Source organism: Helianthus annuus, chromosome 6 (assembly GCF_002127325.2).
Source record: "Helianthus annuus cultivar XRQ/B chromosome 6, HanXRQr2.0-SUNRISE, whole genome shotgun sequence".
NCBI classification, from domain to species: domain Eukaryota; kingdom Viridiplantae; phylum Streptophyta; class Magnoliopsida; order Asterales; family Asteraceae; genus Helianthus; species Helianthus annuus.
In genome coordinates this window covers 15,938,974-15,956,605 of record NC_035438.2, presented here as the reverse complement: position 1 = coordinate 15,956,605, position 17,632 = coordinate 15,938,974, and the positions used below count along the sequence as shown (strand labels likewise).

Genomic DNA, 17,632 nt, shown 5'->3' with positions numbered 1-17,632 from the left:
TCAAATGGCTTAAATATATCGTACACTTTCATTTAAAAGAGCTTGTTGGAAAACTGAATGATTTTCGATTATCTTTTGGATAATTTTTTATTATGGATTTACTTTTGGATTATCTTTTAATATGTAATCATGCATTTTTGGATTAACTTTTGAGTTGATGTTGTAATTTATGAAATTATAGAGTTAGGTACTCAACCCGGTTGAACCGCTCATTACAACCTGGTTTAACCGGTTGAACCATTTTTTAGCCTAATCCGGTTTGATTTAAAAACCGTTTTTAAAACATTGGTTAATGGTTAAAGGAAGGTTTTTTTTTTTTTTTTTTTTTTTTCTTAAGCCAATTATTACTCGTATTAGATATAGACTCATGACACATGGTTAGTTTTGCCAAATTTGTACCGGACAAAAAAGAATGAAACGGTGTCGTGTCTCTAGAGAAAAACTAAAGTGGGAAAAGTAGATAATAACTGAACAGGAGAAAAAAAAAATACAAACTAAAAAATTAAAAAAAAAACAAATAAAAAGACAATACGGTGGATTGATTACTGGGAAAAATTTCATGTTTATGTAGGTTTCAGAAGAAGATTCAATCAATCTTTTCAATTTGCAGTCAAAATTCCAATCAATCTAGTGGTAAGATTCTTTACTTTCATCTTCTGATACTCATCATAATCACTGGATATGTGTAGTAACTGCTTCGTTAGATGATGCTAACTGTTGCTTAATTTTGCTTATTTACTTTATTATCTGCTAAATTACCAGTTACCCATTAGTTAAATTACCGTTTTACATAGATCAGATCTTTCTTCAGTCTTCTTGTTAATCATTTTGCCCAAAAAGCTCATATCTTTGCTAGTTTTGGATGTTGGGTTAATGGATTCATCATTGAATTTTGTGGGTTTAATTTTCTTGAATTTCCTTTCTAGATGAACCTAATTTCTGCTGATTATATGATTGTTTTACTTGCAATTTGATTATTTAGATTTTTTAATGTTTAAATTAGGGGTCTTTTTGAAGAAATATTAGTTCTTGATGGAATGGCTGCAGCAGAAGCAAGAGCAGCATGGCAACGAACGGCTAACCGTTATTTTGTTCAAGAAGATGCTAAAAGGGCACCTAAGTTAGCATGTGTGCCTCCATCATCATCGTCTTCATTGTCTAAACAAATCGACACGAGACCTCCGACGACTGAAATTACCGATTTTGCCCCTCCAACGGTCAACTCGATGTACTCGAATCTCTCTCCGGATTCAAGATGGTGGCTTCAGTTGCAGCCTAACCATGTACACCAAAATGATTTGAATAATGAAAAAGTCAACACTTTAGAGTCCGAAAATTCTCATCAGTTTGTCGACGTTATGGATTGTGGGTCAACCGTCAAGGTTGACCATTTAGGGGAGGAATCATATGAGTTTGTGGAGATGGATTCGGTTTGTAAAGAAGTGGATGAGTTCGGTTTGGACTCTGAGTTTCCTCATTGGATGGAGAGTGAGAAGATCCACGAGCTGCCTTGGTGGCGAATGGCTGATACAGACGACCTGGCGTCCTTTGTGGCGCAGAGATCACACGGTTTCATTGAGAATTGCGATTTACCGTCACCTCACAACACAAGTTTCAAGATGGAAACATATGCTCATGTTCAATCCCCGCATAAAGAAGACGTTATCTCTACCTCTTTAGGAAGTTCAATGCCACAAAAGCACCAATATCAAAATGCAGCTAGCCCGAATGCCAGTTTGGGGCCAGTCAGGTATTCTTTGACTTTTGAAGTCAAATCGGTTGTTAATTCCGAACTCTTTAAATTTTGTGAAAATGTCGATTACCATGTTGAAGTTTTCTAATGACCTCAGAACTAGATGAAGTTTTTCACAAATTGCTAGTATGTGACATACAGATTAATATTTAGAGTTAATTACCGTTTTCGTCCCTGTGGTTTGTTAAAAATTACTATTTCAGTCCATTAGTTTAAAAATTGCGATTTCAGTCACTATGGTTTCATTTTCGTAACCATTTCAGTCCCTGTGGTTTCACTTTAGTAACCATTTCAATCCATTTATTCTGTAAGTACAGGGACTGAAATGGTTACGAGGTGGATTGAAATGGTTACGAAAGTGAAACCACAGGGACTGAAATCGCAATTTTTAAACTAATGGACTGAAATAGTGATTTTTGACAAACCACAGGGACGAAAACAGTAATTAACTCATTAAGTTATTTGGAATAGTTTTGACCTCAGATGTTCAGGGCCAAACAGGTATCTTTGACTTTTGTAGTCAACCACTTCATCATTAACTTCTGTTTTAACTTTTAAGTTATAAAAGATGCATCGATTACCACTTTACCATGTTGAGTTTTTCTAGTGAACACACAAAATCAGAAGAAGATTATGACTAATTTGCAGTTTTGACATACCATATACTGTCTTATGAAGTCAAACGGTTCATGTTTGACTTCTGTTGTAAATTTCGAGTTCTTTAGATTCTGTGAGAATGTCGATTACCATCATGAAGTTTCCTAGCAAACACTTGAAATTAAAAAAAACAAGATTTAAAAAAACTTGCAGTATTAGCAACAGGTTTGACTTTTGACCCCAAATCTTGACTTTTACTTGATTTGTTTTCCAATCAGCCATTTAAGCCCACGGAGCAGCGACAGCACAGTTCATGAAGGTTCCGGAACACCTGAGATGGATCCAAGCAAGCGAAAGCTTCTAGAAGCACTCTGCCATTCTCAAACACGAGCACGAGAAGCAGAAAAAGCAGCCAAACGAGCATACGAGGAGAAGGAACACATTGTGAAGCTAATATTCAAACAAGCATCTCAATTATTTGCCTATAAACAATGGGTATATCTTTTACAACTTGAAAATCTTTGTAACCAGATAAAAACCAACAAGATCAAGCCCGTCTTTCCACCTTCCCCATGGCACGTACCCCGCCGAAAAACTCGCAGAAATTTGCCAGTTAAGAAAAAAACACGAGAAAAACACGGTCTTGGTGTTCCTCGTTGCAAACATGATATAGGTAAGTATGCTGTTGCGTTCGCTGTTGGATTAGGACTTGTTGGTGCGGGTTTGCTTCTTGGGTGGACCGTAGGTTGGATGTTTGTCTAGTCATCGTAGCAGGTATGTTTGAAGCAATTTTAACGCTTTGTGTACAAGGTTGTTTTCGTGAAATGGCTAGGTAGCGGTATATAGTTGTGGTATCTTCATTAGTTTTGTAACGAGTTTGCAATTCAACTTTTGTGTTTGTTATGTGACATTATTGAAAATTATAACATGTTTCTATCAATTCTGTATTCTATTATCACTTTTTACTTTTTATGAAGTCAAAAAACTAAGCATATTTAAATATCTTGACATATAGTTGGTTTAATATCGCGGCGCGTAGTGGTTTACTCAAATATGAAAAAGGTGGTTGTCTCGTACTCATCGCGTCTCTCTCTCTCTCTCTCTCTCTAATATAATAAAACCGATAAAACTAAGAAGCAGAGAAAACATGGAAGAGAGGGTATCTTATGTACCAAATTCGGAGAGTATTTATATCCACTACCGCTGGTACCGCACCTACCGAACAATATCGGGGGCGGTACCAATATTCATTTTTATGATTTTTGGTTTTGGTACAGGTCGGTTTCACTATTTTTTGGTATTTTTGCACCACCGTTTAGGTACGGGTTGGTTTCAGTATTTTTTGGTATTTTTGCACCACCAATATCAAACTAGTACCGTACCGCCATAATTGGCACAACATTCTGTTTGTGTTTGTACTCATTTCCAATTCCAATGCCCGTACAATATCGATATCATCCCCATTTTCTTATTCAGTTAACCCACACAAAATCTCCAATCATACTGCAGTTTTCATTCGGTTTAACAAAAGTAAAACTTAAGTAGTCACGTTTCATGTTTTTATAAATAAAATTTATGTTCAAATAATGCAATGTGCAACTGAAAATGAATAGATAATAATACATGACAACAAAAAATGAAAATTTTGAAAAAAAAAAAATCCTACGACAAAGGAACTAATCCTAGGGAAGACGAACACTTACCCGTCTTTCTTTAAATAGTGATTTTTTTTTTTTTTTTTGTAACCATGAGAACCCGCAAAATGTCAACTAGCAATTTGGTCCTAACCGGTTAGAACTGGTCAAACGTCTATTGGTTGTTACGATCAATGTTACCCGATTTGGTCAAAGGACAGTCTCGTCGCAAGTGGCCCTCTTGGTGACATCCAAAGCACACCTTCCTCATGTCTTTCTTTCTTGATCCATTGACTCTTTTCTGTTGACTTCTGGAATCTTCCTCATCCTTTAACATGTACACCAAATTATCAAGCGTTAAACACTCCTGTTGCATCAATTTCGTCTGAATATGTTTCCAAGAAGGCGGGAGTTTCGAAATAATCACACCGACATGAAACTTTTCATCAATGGCTGTCCCAGACGTACTTATAATATCTGCAATCCGGTGAAGCTCGTGAACTTGTTCAAGAACAGAAACCCCGTCAACCATTTGAAAATTAATGTAATTGTTGACGTGAGATGTGTTTGTTCCGTAATCATCAGCATACGACGAGTTAAGATCGTCCCAAAGTTCTTTAGCATTCAGAGTTTTGACCGAGTATTGGTCAAAGAGATGGTCCGATAGTGAGTTTAAGATAGTGTGGCGACAGATGTAATCGTCATTTATCCACTTTTGTGCATGGGATTTTGAACGGTTGATTTCTTCAAAAGATGCTTCTACTGCAACGGGGAATTTTGGGCATGGTGTAACGAGGACGTAAAATATTTTTACCTGGTTTAAAAAGAACTCCATTTGGCGTCTCCAGCAGTAATAATTTTTGCCAGTGAAACGTGCGGTTGCGATGGGGATGAGCGGATGGCAAGTGTCGGCTTCATAAGCCGGCCTATTAGATGGATTTGAAGGTCCTGGTTCAGTTTGCTTCTTTCCGTTGCCATTATCTCTGAATTAAATCAAATTTGTAAATTTGTAAATCATAAAAATTATCGAGAAAAGTAAGTTGTACCTCATCTTTGATTCCATCTTTGTGATGGCTTCTTCTATATCGGTAAAACTTGAACAAAATGCTGACCATTCATCAGGGTTCAATGTAATTCCTGAAAAAGAAAACCGAAAACCAGATCAAGACTAATCATTATAGATAAAAATGACCGCTTGCATGATAAACATACTAATCATCATTCTGAAAGATATGCTTCTTAGAAATGTAATGTATAACTATACAGTCATGAATTGTTGTGCACGAGTAATGACATGAACAAAGAAGCAGCAAGTGTTCACCTTTACCAGAAGTAATATTTCCCTGTTTCTTGTAATACTCGCTAATTGCCACCACTTTTGTCCCTCCGAGCTTTTCAATTGAAACTCTACTCTTACCTGATAACTACGCGAACCAACAAAAGAGGAGTAAATAATGTAAAAATGTGACAGATTTCTTGCAGTAAAATATCAGAATACTAAAAGACTCAGACTAGGGTTAAAAAATGTCCCGACTAATTACTAAAATTCATATTTCCATAAATCTTAAACAAACAAGATAAAACGATGTGCTGCTAGTGATCATGCGATATGCACTTTGAAGGGGTATGGTCCCAAATCCTGCGCCGGCCACACGAGGCAAGCTCAGGTCGCGCGCAGGGAACCATACCCAAAACAGACGAAATCCAATACTTAGTCCATTTCGCATTAAAATGGCGCGAGGTTAAGAAGCGCAAGCTTCGTGGCGCCAGCAAGATGACTCAAGATAGTACAGGCGTTGGTACGAATGTCAGAGCAGGTGGCCAATAGGCGCACGACAGGCTGTGTCCAGCAACATCTCACGATGAGCAATTGTGCAGGTGACAAGGAATTCACAACGATGCCGACGTGTCACCAATCACCGTGCACCGACCACTGCTCCACGATCTCCATTCAGTTGCTGATGACAGACCTGACAACAAGGACAACCACCAGGCCACGTGGACCCATTCAGCGTGCGCCAACTCCCCTTTCGCATGCAAACACTAACGGTCGTGTTCAAGGAGGCAAAAAGGGTTTTCCTTGTTGTCGACGTCAGGCCCAAGGCCCATCAGCCCATCTCCTTCACAACTTTCTTCGGCAATAAATAGAGAACTTCATCTCCAGGTTTAGGGATCGCTCTCTCACTTATTACACACACACTTAATATCCTCAAAGCAAGTTCTTATTCTCACGCCAAAGGGTGGTTACAAGGAAACACCCCCTCCCCCCCCCCCCCCCCCCCATTCTCCTCCTTGTAATGAGCTTCACAATGTTGTCTTGTTTGCAGGATTTCGTAGCAAGCAATCGAGGAAGAAAGAAGATTAACCTTTATTTGACGAGACTAAACCCACAAGTTAACCTTCGAATTAACTTGATATTTCTTCACTTACATTTGAACCGACTAGCAGTTGTTATCTATAGGAATATTAGATTTTAATAATCCCAACTATTCATCGTAGGCCGCTAACAGTCCCAACTTCAAAAATAATCATTGGCAGTCCCAACTATTAACATATTGGCCTCCAATGGACCCTGACTAACAGAACCCTAACATCGTTAGTCTCTGGTTGCCGGAAAAATGTTTTTGGCTGGAAAACTCAACCTTTCGTCCCAAACTTCTCTGTAACCTTACTACGGACTTTTCGGAACCTTTTTCTAGTAAAAGCCCCAATTATTGAGGTCGCCAGAAGACTCCTTTTTGGCCGGAAAACTCAACTTTTTGGCCGGAAAACTAAACATTTTCGTCCCAAACCTCTTTGTAACCTTAGATCAGACCTTTAAGAACCTATTTCTGGCTAAAAACGTTTTTCCGGCGACTGGAGAATAACGACGTTAGAGTTCTGTCAGTCAGGGTCCATTGGAGGCCAATATGTTAATAGTTGGGACTGCCAGTGGTTATTTTTGAAGTTGGGACTGTTTGCGGCCAACGATGAATAATTGGGATTATTAAAAATTTAAAATCCAATATTCCTTGTCTGTATAGTAAGTAAGTTGTATCAAAAGAAAGGCTAAGCTTCAACACATGATATTTACCGGGCTACTTCTTAACATGTTCATATCAAACCGTTGCAAATGAACGAACAGTATTGCGTCAATGTAGGTAGTACAGATTGTAAGTTTGATGTTAAAATTCTGTGTGTATAGAATTACACTGGAAATCAACAACAATATTATATTCAAGCTGTAAAATTAATCATTCTAACAACAAAATATCATTTTTCTAGACAGAGTGAGCATGACTTAAACCCTAGGCTAAAAACTAAAAAGCATTCATCAATTCAACATTTCAGGCACACTAAAATAAACAGTTTTAACCCTAATGTTTCTCTTAACACATTTCAATTCATTTAATTAAACTAACTTTAGCTAACATTAGGTTTTCAAAAACTCACTCTGCAGATAATACTTCTGCAATCATCATCAGACGCAATGTTTCGATCATCAACCGGAACTTTCTCCGTCTGCACATCTTCAACCTTATCTTTATCTTCTGGAACTTCATCGGCCGGAGGAGTAGAGAGCAAATACGACTCAACGATTCGTCTAACGAGCCGCTTGCTAGCGAGATCGGAGAGTTGGACTCCAAGGAGTTTTTCGGCCTGTTTTCGAACGGAGAGCTCGGTTTCGATATCTAAATCGGCAGCTTTGAGGATTCCGATTAGTGTTTGTTGGAGTTTTTGGTTGTGAGGTTCGAGTTGTTGTTGTTGTTCCATTGGAGGAGCAAATGAAGGGGGGGAGGGATTAGGGGAGTTTGGTACTTTGGTTAATTGTGTGTTTGGGGGGTTTGTGGTTTTTTTGAACTTGTTTTGGAAGTTTCTTATTTTTACTAACTTAGGGCAAAAAGTCAAAAACATATATGTAAGAATGCTAGTAGGTTGTCCCGCATGTTATCGCGAAGTTGAAACGTAACATACCTCGAATTATTATCGCCTAATACAAGCGTATTTGTCACAACCCCCGACCCTACTATGGGCGGAAGCCATGAGCAGATAGAATTGGTACCGGTGTTTATTAAAATTGTCGCAACGGATATTTCATCAGGACCGGGTGTCAGGAAAAATATCAGAGTTTCCAAACAACGTTGTTTTTATTTCATAAACTATGGGATGAAACTCATATTCACATAAAGGATTTTCACATGGATAAAACCTTAATTACAAAACACATTTTATTCAGGTTACATAGCCACTTATTTAAGCTTGAGTGCCTCGTAACACTTTTCCTTCCCTTCACAGTAAATCACCTGAAACGCGTTTTAAAAACATTTGATCAACGAAAAATACTGGTGAGTTCATTCATTTGTATAAAAAAAACACAATCTTATAATTACAATATTAAGGGTTTTCACATTTATTTATATCTTTCAATTACTCAAATCAGTACTTGTCACGCGCCCATTTTGGTGACTGTGGTCATATTACTATTGGCTAACCCGTTGTCCAATAACAAAGCTTATCAAATAGTGTATACAAAACCCCATATACTTGCAGTAATTTAGGAATACAAAAACTTAATCCCTTGTAATTATAAGTAATAACTGGAAAACATTTAGGGTTTTGAAAACATTTAATAAAAGATAATGACTCACATTGTAGAATATTAGGATTTTTAGGCCTCCTTGGTTTAAGTCCTGGTTCCAATATATATAATGTAACACGTATTAGTGTAAGAAACCAAATCAAACTTTAACAATAATCACGAGATCAAAACTGCAACGTATAAAGTATCACCTTATTCAGGCAGAACTTCGGCTTTTCGTTGCTAGGGTTTCAGATCAATCAGACAAGGTATCGTTTTAGTGATTAGTATTTCATACACAATAACCGAGACATAGATTCGAGAGAGCAGTTGTTCGAGAGCGAACTGAGCAATTGTGAATGCCCTTGATCAGCTCTATATATATAGCTGAAAAACGACGTCGTCGCGCCACGCAACCAACAAAAATTCCCCGTCGCGACACGCGAATTGAAAGGTCTAGGGCTAGGTCAGCACTGCCATCCACCTAGACCTGCCACGTGGCCATACATGGCATCCAGAGAATCTGGTCATCGTCGCGCCACACGACAATGTTTTTTTTAACTCTTTTCGTTTTCAATTTTTGTTGGCATGTGTTCGGGGTTTTGATTACGGATTGTTGTGGAATCTTTCTGAGAGTTGTACATTATTATATTTGACCCGACTGGTTTCAAAAAAAAAATTACGTCAAAATGTAGAGCACCTGAAAACGTATATAAAAATAAGCACGAAAACGTATTATATTTGACCCGACTCATTACTCAGACAAAATAAAATTTACGTCAAAATGCAGACCGTCCAAAAACGTACATAATAATAAGCATAAGAACATACTATATTTGACCCAACTCATTTCCGGAAAAAAATTTACGTTGAAACACATATCAACTTAAATTTATATCGATACACACAAAAAATATGCAAAACTCGATTACAGAGTTTTAGAAAGTTAAAGGGTTGTAAATGTTAATCCTAAAAGTTGAGAGATAAAGGTAAAAAAAAGACGAAATAAAAATCAAAGTAATGTTAACACAAGTTAGCAATTGTAATATATATAATATAACTAGTACCAAACACTACCCTAAATTTACAATAGTTTCATTTGAAGTTGGTATTTTCATTTTTAGTCATTAGACCGTGGGTATGGTGGGGCTTGGGTTGGGGCATGAGTTGACACGTGGAATGGGAGCCCCTCCACCGCCTAGTGACGTGTCCGCGGGGTATGGCGGGGTGTGGGTTGGGTGCACCGCGTGGCAGATTATTAAAAAAATTACAAAAAATTTATAAAATTCACACAACATTTATAAAAAAAACCTACAATTTCATTAAAATTTTAAAAATTACATAATCCTAAAAATTACATAATTTCTAGAAATTACAAAATAACAAACCTAGAGCGTTAGATAAATTTCAAAAAGGCGATCTTGTCGAACGTCTTTTGCTCCTTGCCTCGAAATTCTATGTTCGCCACCGCCACCCGGTCCTCGTGGCTTAACTCGCCGCTCGGAACGGCTTCGTAGTAAGCCTTGAAACGATCGAGCTTGGGCCGTAGCTCGCGCCATTTATGTTGGCACGCATTGAGGTTGTGGCGGTCGTTTCCGACGTCATGTCGGTAGGTTGCGAATGCTTCCGGCCAATATTTTGTTTGGCCCGGTTGCCGCCCCTTCATAGCGTCAACGACGCTTGTGACGAGAGCCAATTTTTCCTCGTGAGTCCAAGATGCCATGTTCTTCGGTGGGGTAGCGGGTTCGTGGAATGAAGTGGGTAGCCGGTGGGGTTGTGGGTTCGTGGGATGGGGGGACCGGTGGGGTTGGGGGTTACATTTATAGGGGTTGTTGGGACCCGGGTGGCGGATTGGGGTAGCCAAACGGTTTGAATTTAAAATTCAAACTTTCAAATGGCCGCTATGACATGGCGGGGTCAGCGAATGGGAGGCAGCCAGCTAGAATGTCAAGACCGCCCCACGCCCGGCTTGAAACCCAAGCCCCAAGGGCCACGCCCCAACCCAAGCCCACCCGGGATGGTGGCTTGAGCATTTTCCCCCAACCCACACCCCAACCCAAGTCCCATAACCCATAGTCTTAGAGGGCTTGGTATCGGGACCCTGTTGTAACAATACTTTGTTTGTAGCTAGTTTCGAGCACATGATGTTGAGGAATGAGTGATGACCCAACTTGTTGTTTGGACATGGTGGATGTATGCTTTAACAGTTGCATCGCTTCCAATGTGGTGATTAGGGGTGTGCAATAATCGAACTGTTAACCGAAACGAAAACCGACAAAACCGAACCGAAATTAACTGAAAGTCGGTAAACGGATATTTTTTTTACCATCACTTAACCGAAATTAACCGAACCGAACCGAATCATTTATTTATTTTTATATATTTCTAGCTTTTATACCTCTATTTCATTTATTTATGTCTTCATTTCATTTATTTATTCCTTGATTTCATTTATTTATACCTCAGTTTTATGTATTTAACATCTATTTATGCATTTATACATCCATTTCATTTATTTTACATTTATTTCATGTATTTATAGATCTATTTCATGTATTTATACTTCTATTACATGTATTTCTAAGCAAAAAAAATAGCCCTTGATTGAATTGGTTATTAACCGAAAATTAACCAAACCGAACCGAAAACCGACAAATTAACCGAACCGATTAACCGATGGCTTCGGTTACGATTACGGATAATGCTAATAACTGAACCGAACTATGCACAACCCTAGTAGTGATGATAATAGTAGTGGAGAGGTTGTCCAAAGATAACATTTTTAGAAAACAAAAGTTTTAAGAAAAAAAAAAACAATCATCACATAAACACCTTTTTTTTTAATGCTTATTGGCTTTTTAATTAAGGAATGACTCACCTCAAGTAGAACTTAAAACTATTGTTTAATAAACCGCATACGTTCTTTTTAGTAAATTGTGCAAAAGACCATCGTTTAATAAACAATGAAAATGTTTTTTCAGTAAATTATGCAAAAGATATATAGTATGAGTTAAACTTTCAAGGAGTATCAGCATTTTAAAGATATACGATACACTTTCTTTTTAAAAGATATAACTCATATAATAAACCACAAGGACTGCAAATAGAAAACGTTCAAAGATAAATCTTATAATTCAATCATCCTATGAAGCCATTGTGTAATCCGAACTAAACTTGAGGGACTGGAATCAAAAGAAAAATATGCGCCACAGTGTAATCCGATCTAAACTTGAGGGACTAGTTACAAAATAAAAAATTACAAAAATTATTAGGTTCTACCGAGACTTGAACTCGGGTTACTGGATTCAGAGTCCAATGTCCTAACCACTAGACCATAGAACCAATTTGTAAACTTTCTAATCAATAAACAATTTATACGTAAACAGAAAAAGAAACAATCATACTGAGCTTTTTACTTTTGAGACTTACGACTGGTCACTTACATTTGCAAATTTTTGTTGATTAATAAGCAGACATTTCAAATAAATTCCAACAAGATGAAACAGCTTTTAATATTTGTAAGGATTATCACTAGACATATAAGGTATTTATGGAACAGATATTCACTTCATCATCTTATTTCGTGATGTCTTGACTTTGTTACGTTGTGGACGTATGGCTGTGGCGTACTCTAAATATCTTGCATTGTTATCTTACAAAAACCTATATTTATATATATGTTGAAATAAGCTCTTTGAACAACTAACATTATCATTGTTGGTAACTAAATCAAACTAATAAAGATATATAATGACTTTTAAGTTTTAATCAAACTAATAAAGATATATACTCTAAATTAATAAAGTTATAAAACATATATAGTCGTCTAGGATGAAAAGAATGTGGTCCAACTATTCCATACCTAACTTCAAACCAAGAAAGAAGCCAATAAACTCTAACATGCAAAATTTGTGTAAAACTTTACCTTAAATTGTTCATTTCTAATTTCTCTTAGTGAATTAAGAAGTGATGGACCTCCAATCTTTTATTAGTGTCCTTGCGTTTATTGTTGTATCAAGAGTTATACAATTATGGTATGTTCAACAAAGGGTCACTCAAAACACGACTCATAGACTCCCACCAGGTCCACCAAGGTGGCCCATAGTTGGAAATCTTCTCCAACTTGGGCCGCTGCCTCATAGAGACCTGGCTTCTTTCTGTGAACGTTATGGACCTTTGGTTTATCTACGTTTGGGGAAAGTGGATGCCATCACCACCAATGACCCTAACATCATCCGCGAGATACTTGTTAAACAAGATGATGTTTTCGCATCCCGACCTCAAACCCTAGCCGCGGTTCACTTAGCTTACAATTGCGGTGATGTCGCACTAGCACCTTTCGGCCCTCGTTGGAAATGGATGCGAAGGATATGCATGGAACAACTTCTCACAACAAAGAGACTCGAATCGTTCGCGAAGCAACGCGCATCCGAAGCCCAACATTTGGTACAAGATGTATGGGCCTTGTCTCAAGCCAATGGCCCAATTAACCTAAGAGAAGTTTTAGGTGGTTTCTCTATGAACAATGTGACCCGAATGTTGTTAGGTAAACAATACTTCGGGTCAGGCTCAGCCGGGCCGAAAGAGGCCATGGAGTTTATGCACATAACCCATGAGCTCTTTTGGCTACTAGGCTTGATCTATTTGGGCGATTATCTACCATTTTGGCGATGGATCGACCCGTATGGTTGTGAGAAGAAAATGAGAGAAGTGGAGAAAAGGGTGGATGATTTTCACATGAAAATCATTGAAGAACATAGGCAAAGAAAGAAGAATGGAGAACAAAAAGATGAAGGAATTATGGACTTTGTTGATGTTTTATTATCTTTGCCAGGTGAAGATAGTAAAGATCATATGGATGATAGACAAATCAAAGCTCTAGTTCAAGATATGATAGCTGCGGCAACAGATACTTCAGCGGTAACTAACGAATGGGCAATGGCTGAAGTAATCAAACATCCACACGTTCTTCGAAAGATCCAAGAAGAGCTAGACAACGTTGTAGGCCCTGACCGTATGGTCTCGGAGTCAGATTTGTCGAATCTGAACTACCTACGATGCGTGGTTCGAGAAACCTTTCGTATGCACCCAGCGGGACCGTTTCTCATCCCACATGAGTCACTACGTGCCACGGAGATCAATGGCTATTACATTCCTGCCAAGACCAGAGTGTTCATTAACACTCATGGTCTTGGGCGGAACACTGTCTTATGGGATGACATTAATGTGTTCCACCCAGAACGACATTTGACTAGTGACGGATCTCGAGTGGAGATTAGTCACGGAGACGATTTCAAAATCTTACCGTTTAGTGCGGGGAAGAGGAAGTGTCCGGGCGCACCACTTGGCGTGACACTTGTTTTGATGGCGTTGGCTCGACTTTTCCATTGCTTTGATTGGAGCCCACCCGATGGCTTGAAATGTGAGGATATAGATACACAAGAAATATATGGTATGACGATGCCTAAAGCCAAACCGTTAATGGCCGTTGCAAAGCCCCGTTTAGCAAGTCATATGTATCAATGACGAAACAATAATTAATAAACTAGAAAGAAAACTATTTGCAACTGGAGCATTCAACTTTTATATAAGAAGTGACAAAAAATAAATTGAATTTTGCAATTTTAATTGTTACTATTGAATTTCCATATACTTTTACATATTTCTTTTTTTCCTCTATGGCCTAAGTCGTCTATTAACATTGGTGATTGGTCCTCACAAATGTAATACGTGTTTGAATCTCGAAATACAGCTTGATTAGGTGATATTTAATTTCAGAGTATTAAATTTACCATATATTTAAAAAGGCAAATTTAAGAGTAATAAAAATAAAAATACTATATATTTAAAAGGAATATTAAATTTTTAGACTTTTTCATTTTGCAACAAAACTTTGGTAAAGTTGAATGTTTTTTTATTAGCGAGTGTAGTTACTCTTGTGATACTATGACGAACCGAATCAATTATAAGCAAACATTATCGTTTCCGGCATTGGTATTATCGAAACCAGTATGGATATTTGCTTTTATGGTTTCTGATGAGTCGAGCCGATAACGACCAAAGTCATGTCATGTAGCACGGGAAAAAAAGACCAAAATCCAGCCGCGTAGCACGAGGAAAAACTTAAGTAGTGTTCGTTCACGAAATGAAATGGATTCTAAATGTATTTTTTTTTTACTTCAAAATATCTCATTCATACTTGTCAAGTTACATCAAAACAGAAGGTAGACGGGCAACAAGTTGCGCCGCCACCCTTTCTGAATTGCAAACCCTAAACTACCAAGACAAAACCCCGTCCCCCTTAGTGAGCAATTGTTGTGGATGACCCGTTGGACCCTGGTCAGGAATTTGATAGCTTCTGGCGCTAGGGAGCCAAATGTGTCAAAGGCAAAAGGGACAAAAACATGTTGGTTCTCTGCACAAGCTTTAGCGTGCTTATCAACTTTCTTCAATTCTGCCTTTCTTGTTGCTTGTCCAGCTACAAACCCGTTTTCCTTTAAACTAACTAGAGGGAAAACCGCGTAAGGTCTATATAAATATGGATAGCAAAAATACCCGAGCCCGATGGGTATACCCGAAACCCGACACAAATGGGACGGGTATACCCGATACCCGATGGGTATACCCGAAACCCGACACAAATGGGACGGGTATACCCGATACCCGATGGGTATTGGGCCTGGTACGGGATTAGTTTTAAAAATTTTCGCGGGTATGGGTCGGGTATGGGATTATGTGATACCCGACCCGATTACCCGAAACCACATACCCGTTTACCCGAACTATATACCCGATCATATACCTGATTTTTATAATTTATATTTTTGTTTTCATGTAACACTTGTCTATTGGTGATTTATTTTAATATGTTCATAATGTGAAAAAATAAATTTTCTTTTAGTATATGCATTTGATAATAGTATTTATATTTTGTATGTTGTGAAGTATATACATGTATGTAAGTGTATAAGTATTATAAATTTATTATTAATTTATGATAAAACTTATATGTATGTAATGTATATTTTTAATTTATAATAGTTGTTGTATAAATTAAATTATATAATAATCTTTCTATACTAATAAACAAAAATCCTTTTTGGACACGTGTCATTCTCTGATAATTTCTCATCCTTATTTTTCTATTTATCTATTTTATTAAATAACTAGGTTATAACCCGTGAATACTCACGGGTAGGAAATCTATATTTGTAATAAAATAAATATATACACTTAAATTAATTAACGGAAAGATTGTATGATTAATAAGGTGTATGAATACATAATCATACATTCTGTGAGTTTTTATATGACTGGATATGATAACAAAAAACTGCATTGGAAGTCAAACCAATGATCTATAAAGTTTGCACACTAAAACAAAAAGTAATAATAATCTAACATATGACAACATGTAATAACTTAAAAATAAAAACCATTAAACATTGTGAAAAACTATTAAACATAACAAATTAAAATTATAACATATGAAAACCAAATATCTAAAACATAAATGTGACAAAAGAAATAAGTTCACATAAAATTGTAAAACAATTGTTTCAAAATAGACGGCTGATTTGTATTTCCAAATATATATTGAGATGACATATATAAATTGATAAATAAATTCAATGTTATTCGTATATTACGTAATATTTACCAAAAAAATAATGAAAATCTTTAAGATTTACGGATTAATTTTATTATTAGATTTAATATAGGAAAATAAAACGAAAAAAAATGTATATTTTAAGTATCAACTAACCGTATATACAAATAAAAAAAGTTAACTTTTAGAATATCTTTGATAATCATACCATATCACCCTACTTCTCCCTATACTGCAACTTCACTTCACATCAAGTTCTTTCACAACTCTCAAGAACAGCAAGAGGGGGTTGAAGGATTAGTAAAGGTAAAATTCCGATTACATCTCCGATCACTTCTACAGCATTGTTAATTTCATATATAATCTGAAGTTGTGTTTATTATTACAAATAAGTAAGACGATTATGTTTGTTTGAACCGATTACTGCTGAAATACAGTTGAAATCTTGGATTAACTATTTGTAAAGAAATAAATTTTTTTGTGTGTGATGTATATTTAAAAGGGTTATATGAATTGCATGTTATTTGAAGTTTACTTTTATGGTTAATAGTGTTATTTGGTTGAAACATTGTGTAGATATTGTTAAAAAAACTCTCCAATCTTGGTTTATAGTTTGAATCCGATGATTAAATGATTTTGTTTGAAATATTATGTTGATATTGTTTATAGAGTTGAAATAGGAGTTTAACTGGTTGTAAAGAAACTGATTTATTAGTTAATAGTATGATTTATTACATCTGATTTATTGGTTAATCGTATGATTATTAACCTTATTTACATAAGATTTTATTAAAGTTATGTATTTTTATTTTTGCTCATCATTATAATATATGTATAGTTTAATATAAACTAATGAATCATTCATCATTTATATTGATATATGATCATGTGAAAACAGTTAATTTGATATTGTTTATATGTGGATTATAAGTAATGACAATATTAATAAAATTATATGACTTTAAATTTTGTAGATATAACAGTTAAAAAGTCATAGTTTTCAATATATTTTTTTTTGAATATTAGTTAACAACTAATTTTTATATTGCTATGAACAAATATGTATAACTTTATGTTGAATAGTAAATGATTATGAAATATGTTGTATATTACAGGTTTTTAAAAATGAGCTCGTCATGTGTGGCTTTCTTAGAAGATGAATCATCGTTAAAACTGGTATGATACAATGTATACAAACAATTCTGTATATCTTTTATTAATAAAAATATATAACATAAATGTAACCGTAGGTGCTTCCAATTGAGTTTGTGAAGAACGTATATGGACATTATTGGCAAAGAACCAAGATATTGATAAAGCATGAAACTGGAAAAAGTTGGCCAGTTTCATTGAGAAGTGTAAGTGGTGAATCGGTTATAACTGACGGGTGGAGTAATGTAATAAGGGAGCTTCAGTTGCCTAAGAGGACGTTATTGCGGTTGCGGATAATGGAAGACAAAAACATAGAAATAGATTGTTTT

The 17,632-nt window shown here is 36.3% G+C and overlaps 3 protein-coding genes and 1 non-coding gene across 4 annotated transcripts; 2 read left to right on the top strand and 2 right to left on the bottom strand.

Annotated features, from left to right (window-relative positions):
• The first annotated feature begins 427 nt into the window (after nt 1–427).
• Nucleotides 428–3,300, top strand: LOC110864840. The gene is made up of 3 exons (XM_022114001.2): nt 428–633; nt 1,004–1,750; nt 2,629–3,300. The coding sequence occupies exons 2-3, from the start codon at nt 1,038–1,040 to the stop codon at nt 3,110–3,112; spliced, it is 1,197 nt and encodes a 398-aa protein (XP_021969693.1). The 5' UTR covers nt 428–633; nt 1,004–1,037; the 3' UTR covers nt 3,113–3,300.
• Nucleotides 3,301–3,883: 583 nt separating this feature from the next.
• Nucleotides 3,884–7,818, bottom strand: LOC110864841. The gene is made up of 4 exons (XM_022114002.2): nt 7,417–7,818; nt 5,306–5,408; nt 5,031–5,121; nt 3,884–4,967 (listed from the first exon to the last, which is right to left on the bottom strand). Exons 1-4 carry the CDS (start codon nt 7,735–7,737, stop codon nt 4,160–4,162), a joined length of 1,323 nt encoding a protein of 440 aa, XP_021969694.1. The 5' UTR covers nt 7,738–7,818; the 3' UTR covers nt 3,884–4,159.
• A 3,994-nt stretch (nt 7,819–11,812) lies between these two features.
• TRNAQ-CUG lies at nt 11,813–11,884 on the bottom strand. The gene has a single exon. It is a non-coding gene; the product is annotated as a tRNA-Gln (tRNA).
• Nucleotides 11,885–12,490: 606 nt separating this feature from the next.
• LOC110863788 (cytochrome P450 703A2) lies at nt 12,491–14,192 on the top strand. The gene has a single exon (XM_022113084.2). It carries the CDS (start codon nt 12,512–12,514, stop codon nt 14,066–14,068), a length of 1,557 nt encoding a protein of 518 aa, XP_021968776.1. The 5' UTR covers nt 12,491–12,511; the 3' UTR covers nt 14,069–14,192.
• Nucleotides 14,193–17,632: the final 3,440 nt, after the last annotated feature.

Bases quoted from the DNA above. Each gene is read 5' to 3' on its own strand.
- LOC110864840 (XM_022114001.2), top strand. From the start codon at position 1,038: ATGGCTGCAGCAGAAGCAAGAGCAGCATGGCAACGAACGGCTAACCGT. The intron at 1,751-2,628 runs GTATTCTTTGAC...TTTTCCAATCAG, and splicing joins GCCAGTTTGGGGCCAGTCAG to CCATTTAAGCCCACGGAGCA.
- LOC110864841 (XM_022114002.2), bottom strand. From the start codon at position 7,737: ATGGAACAACAACAACAACTCGAACCTCACAACCAAAAACTCCAACAA. The intron at 5,409-7,416 runs GTGAGTTTTTGA...TGGTTCGCGTAG, and splicing joins GCAGAAGTATTATCTGCAGA to TTATCAGGTAAGAGTAGAGT. The intron at 4,968-5,030 runs GTACAACTTACT...GATTTAATTCAG, and splicing joins AAGATGGAATCAAAGATGAG to AGATAATGGCAACGGAAAGA.
- LOC110863788 (XM_022113084.2), top strand. From the start codon at position 12,512: ATGGACCTCCAATCTTTTATTAGTGTCCTTGCGTTTATTGTTGTATCA.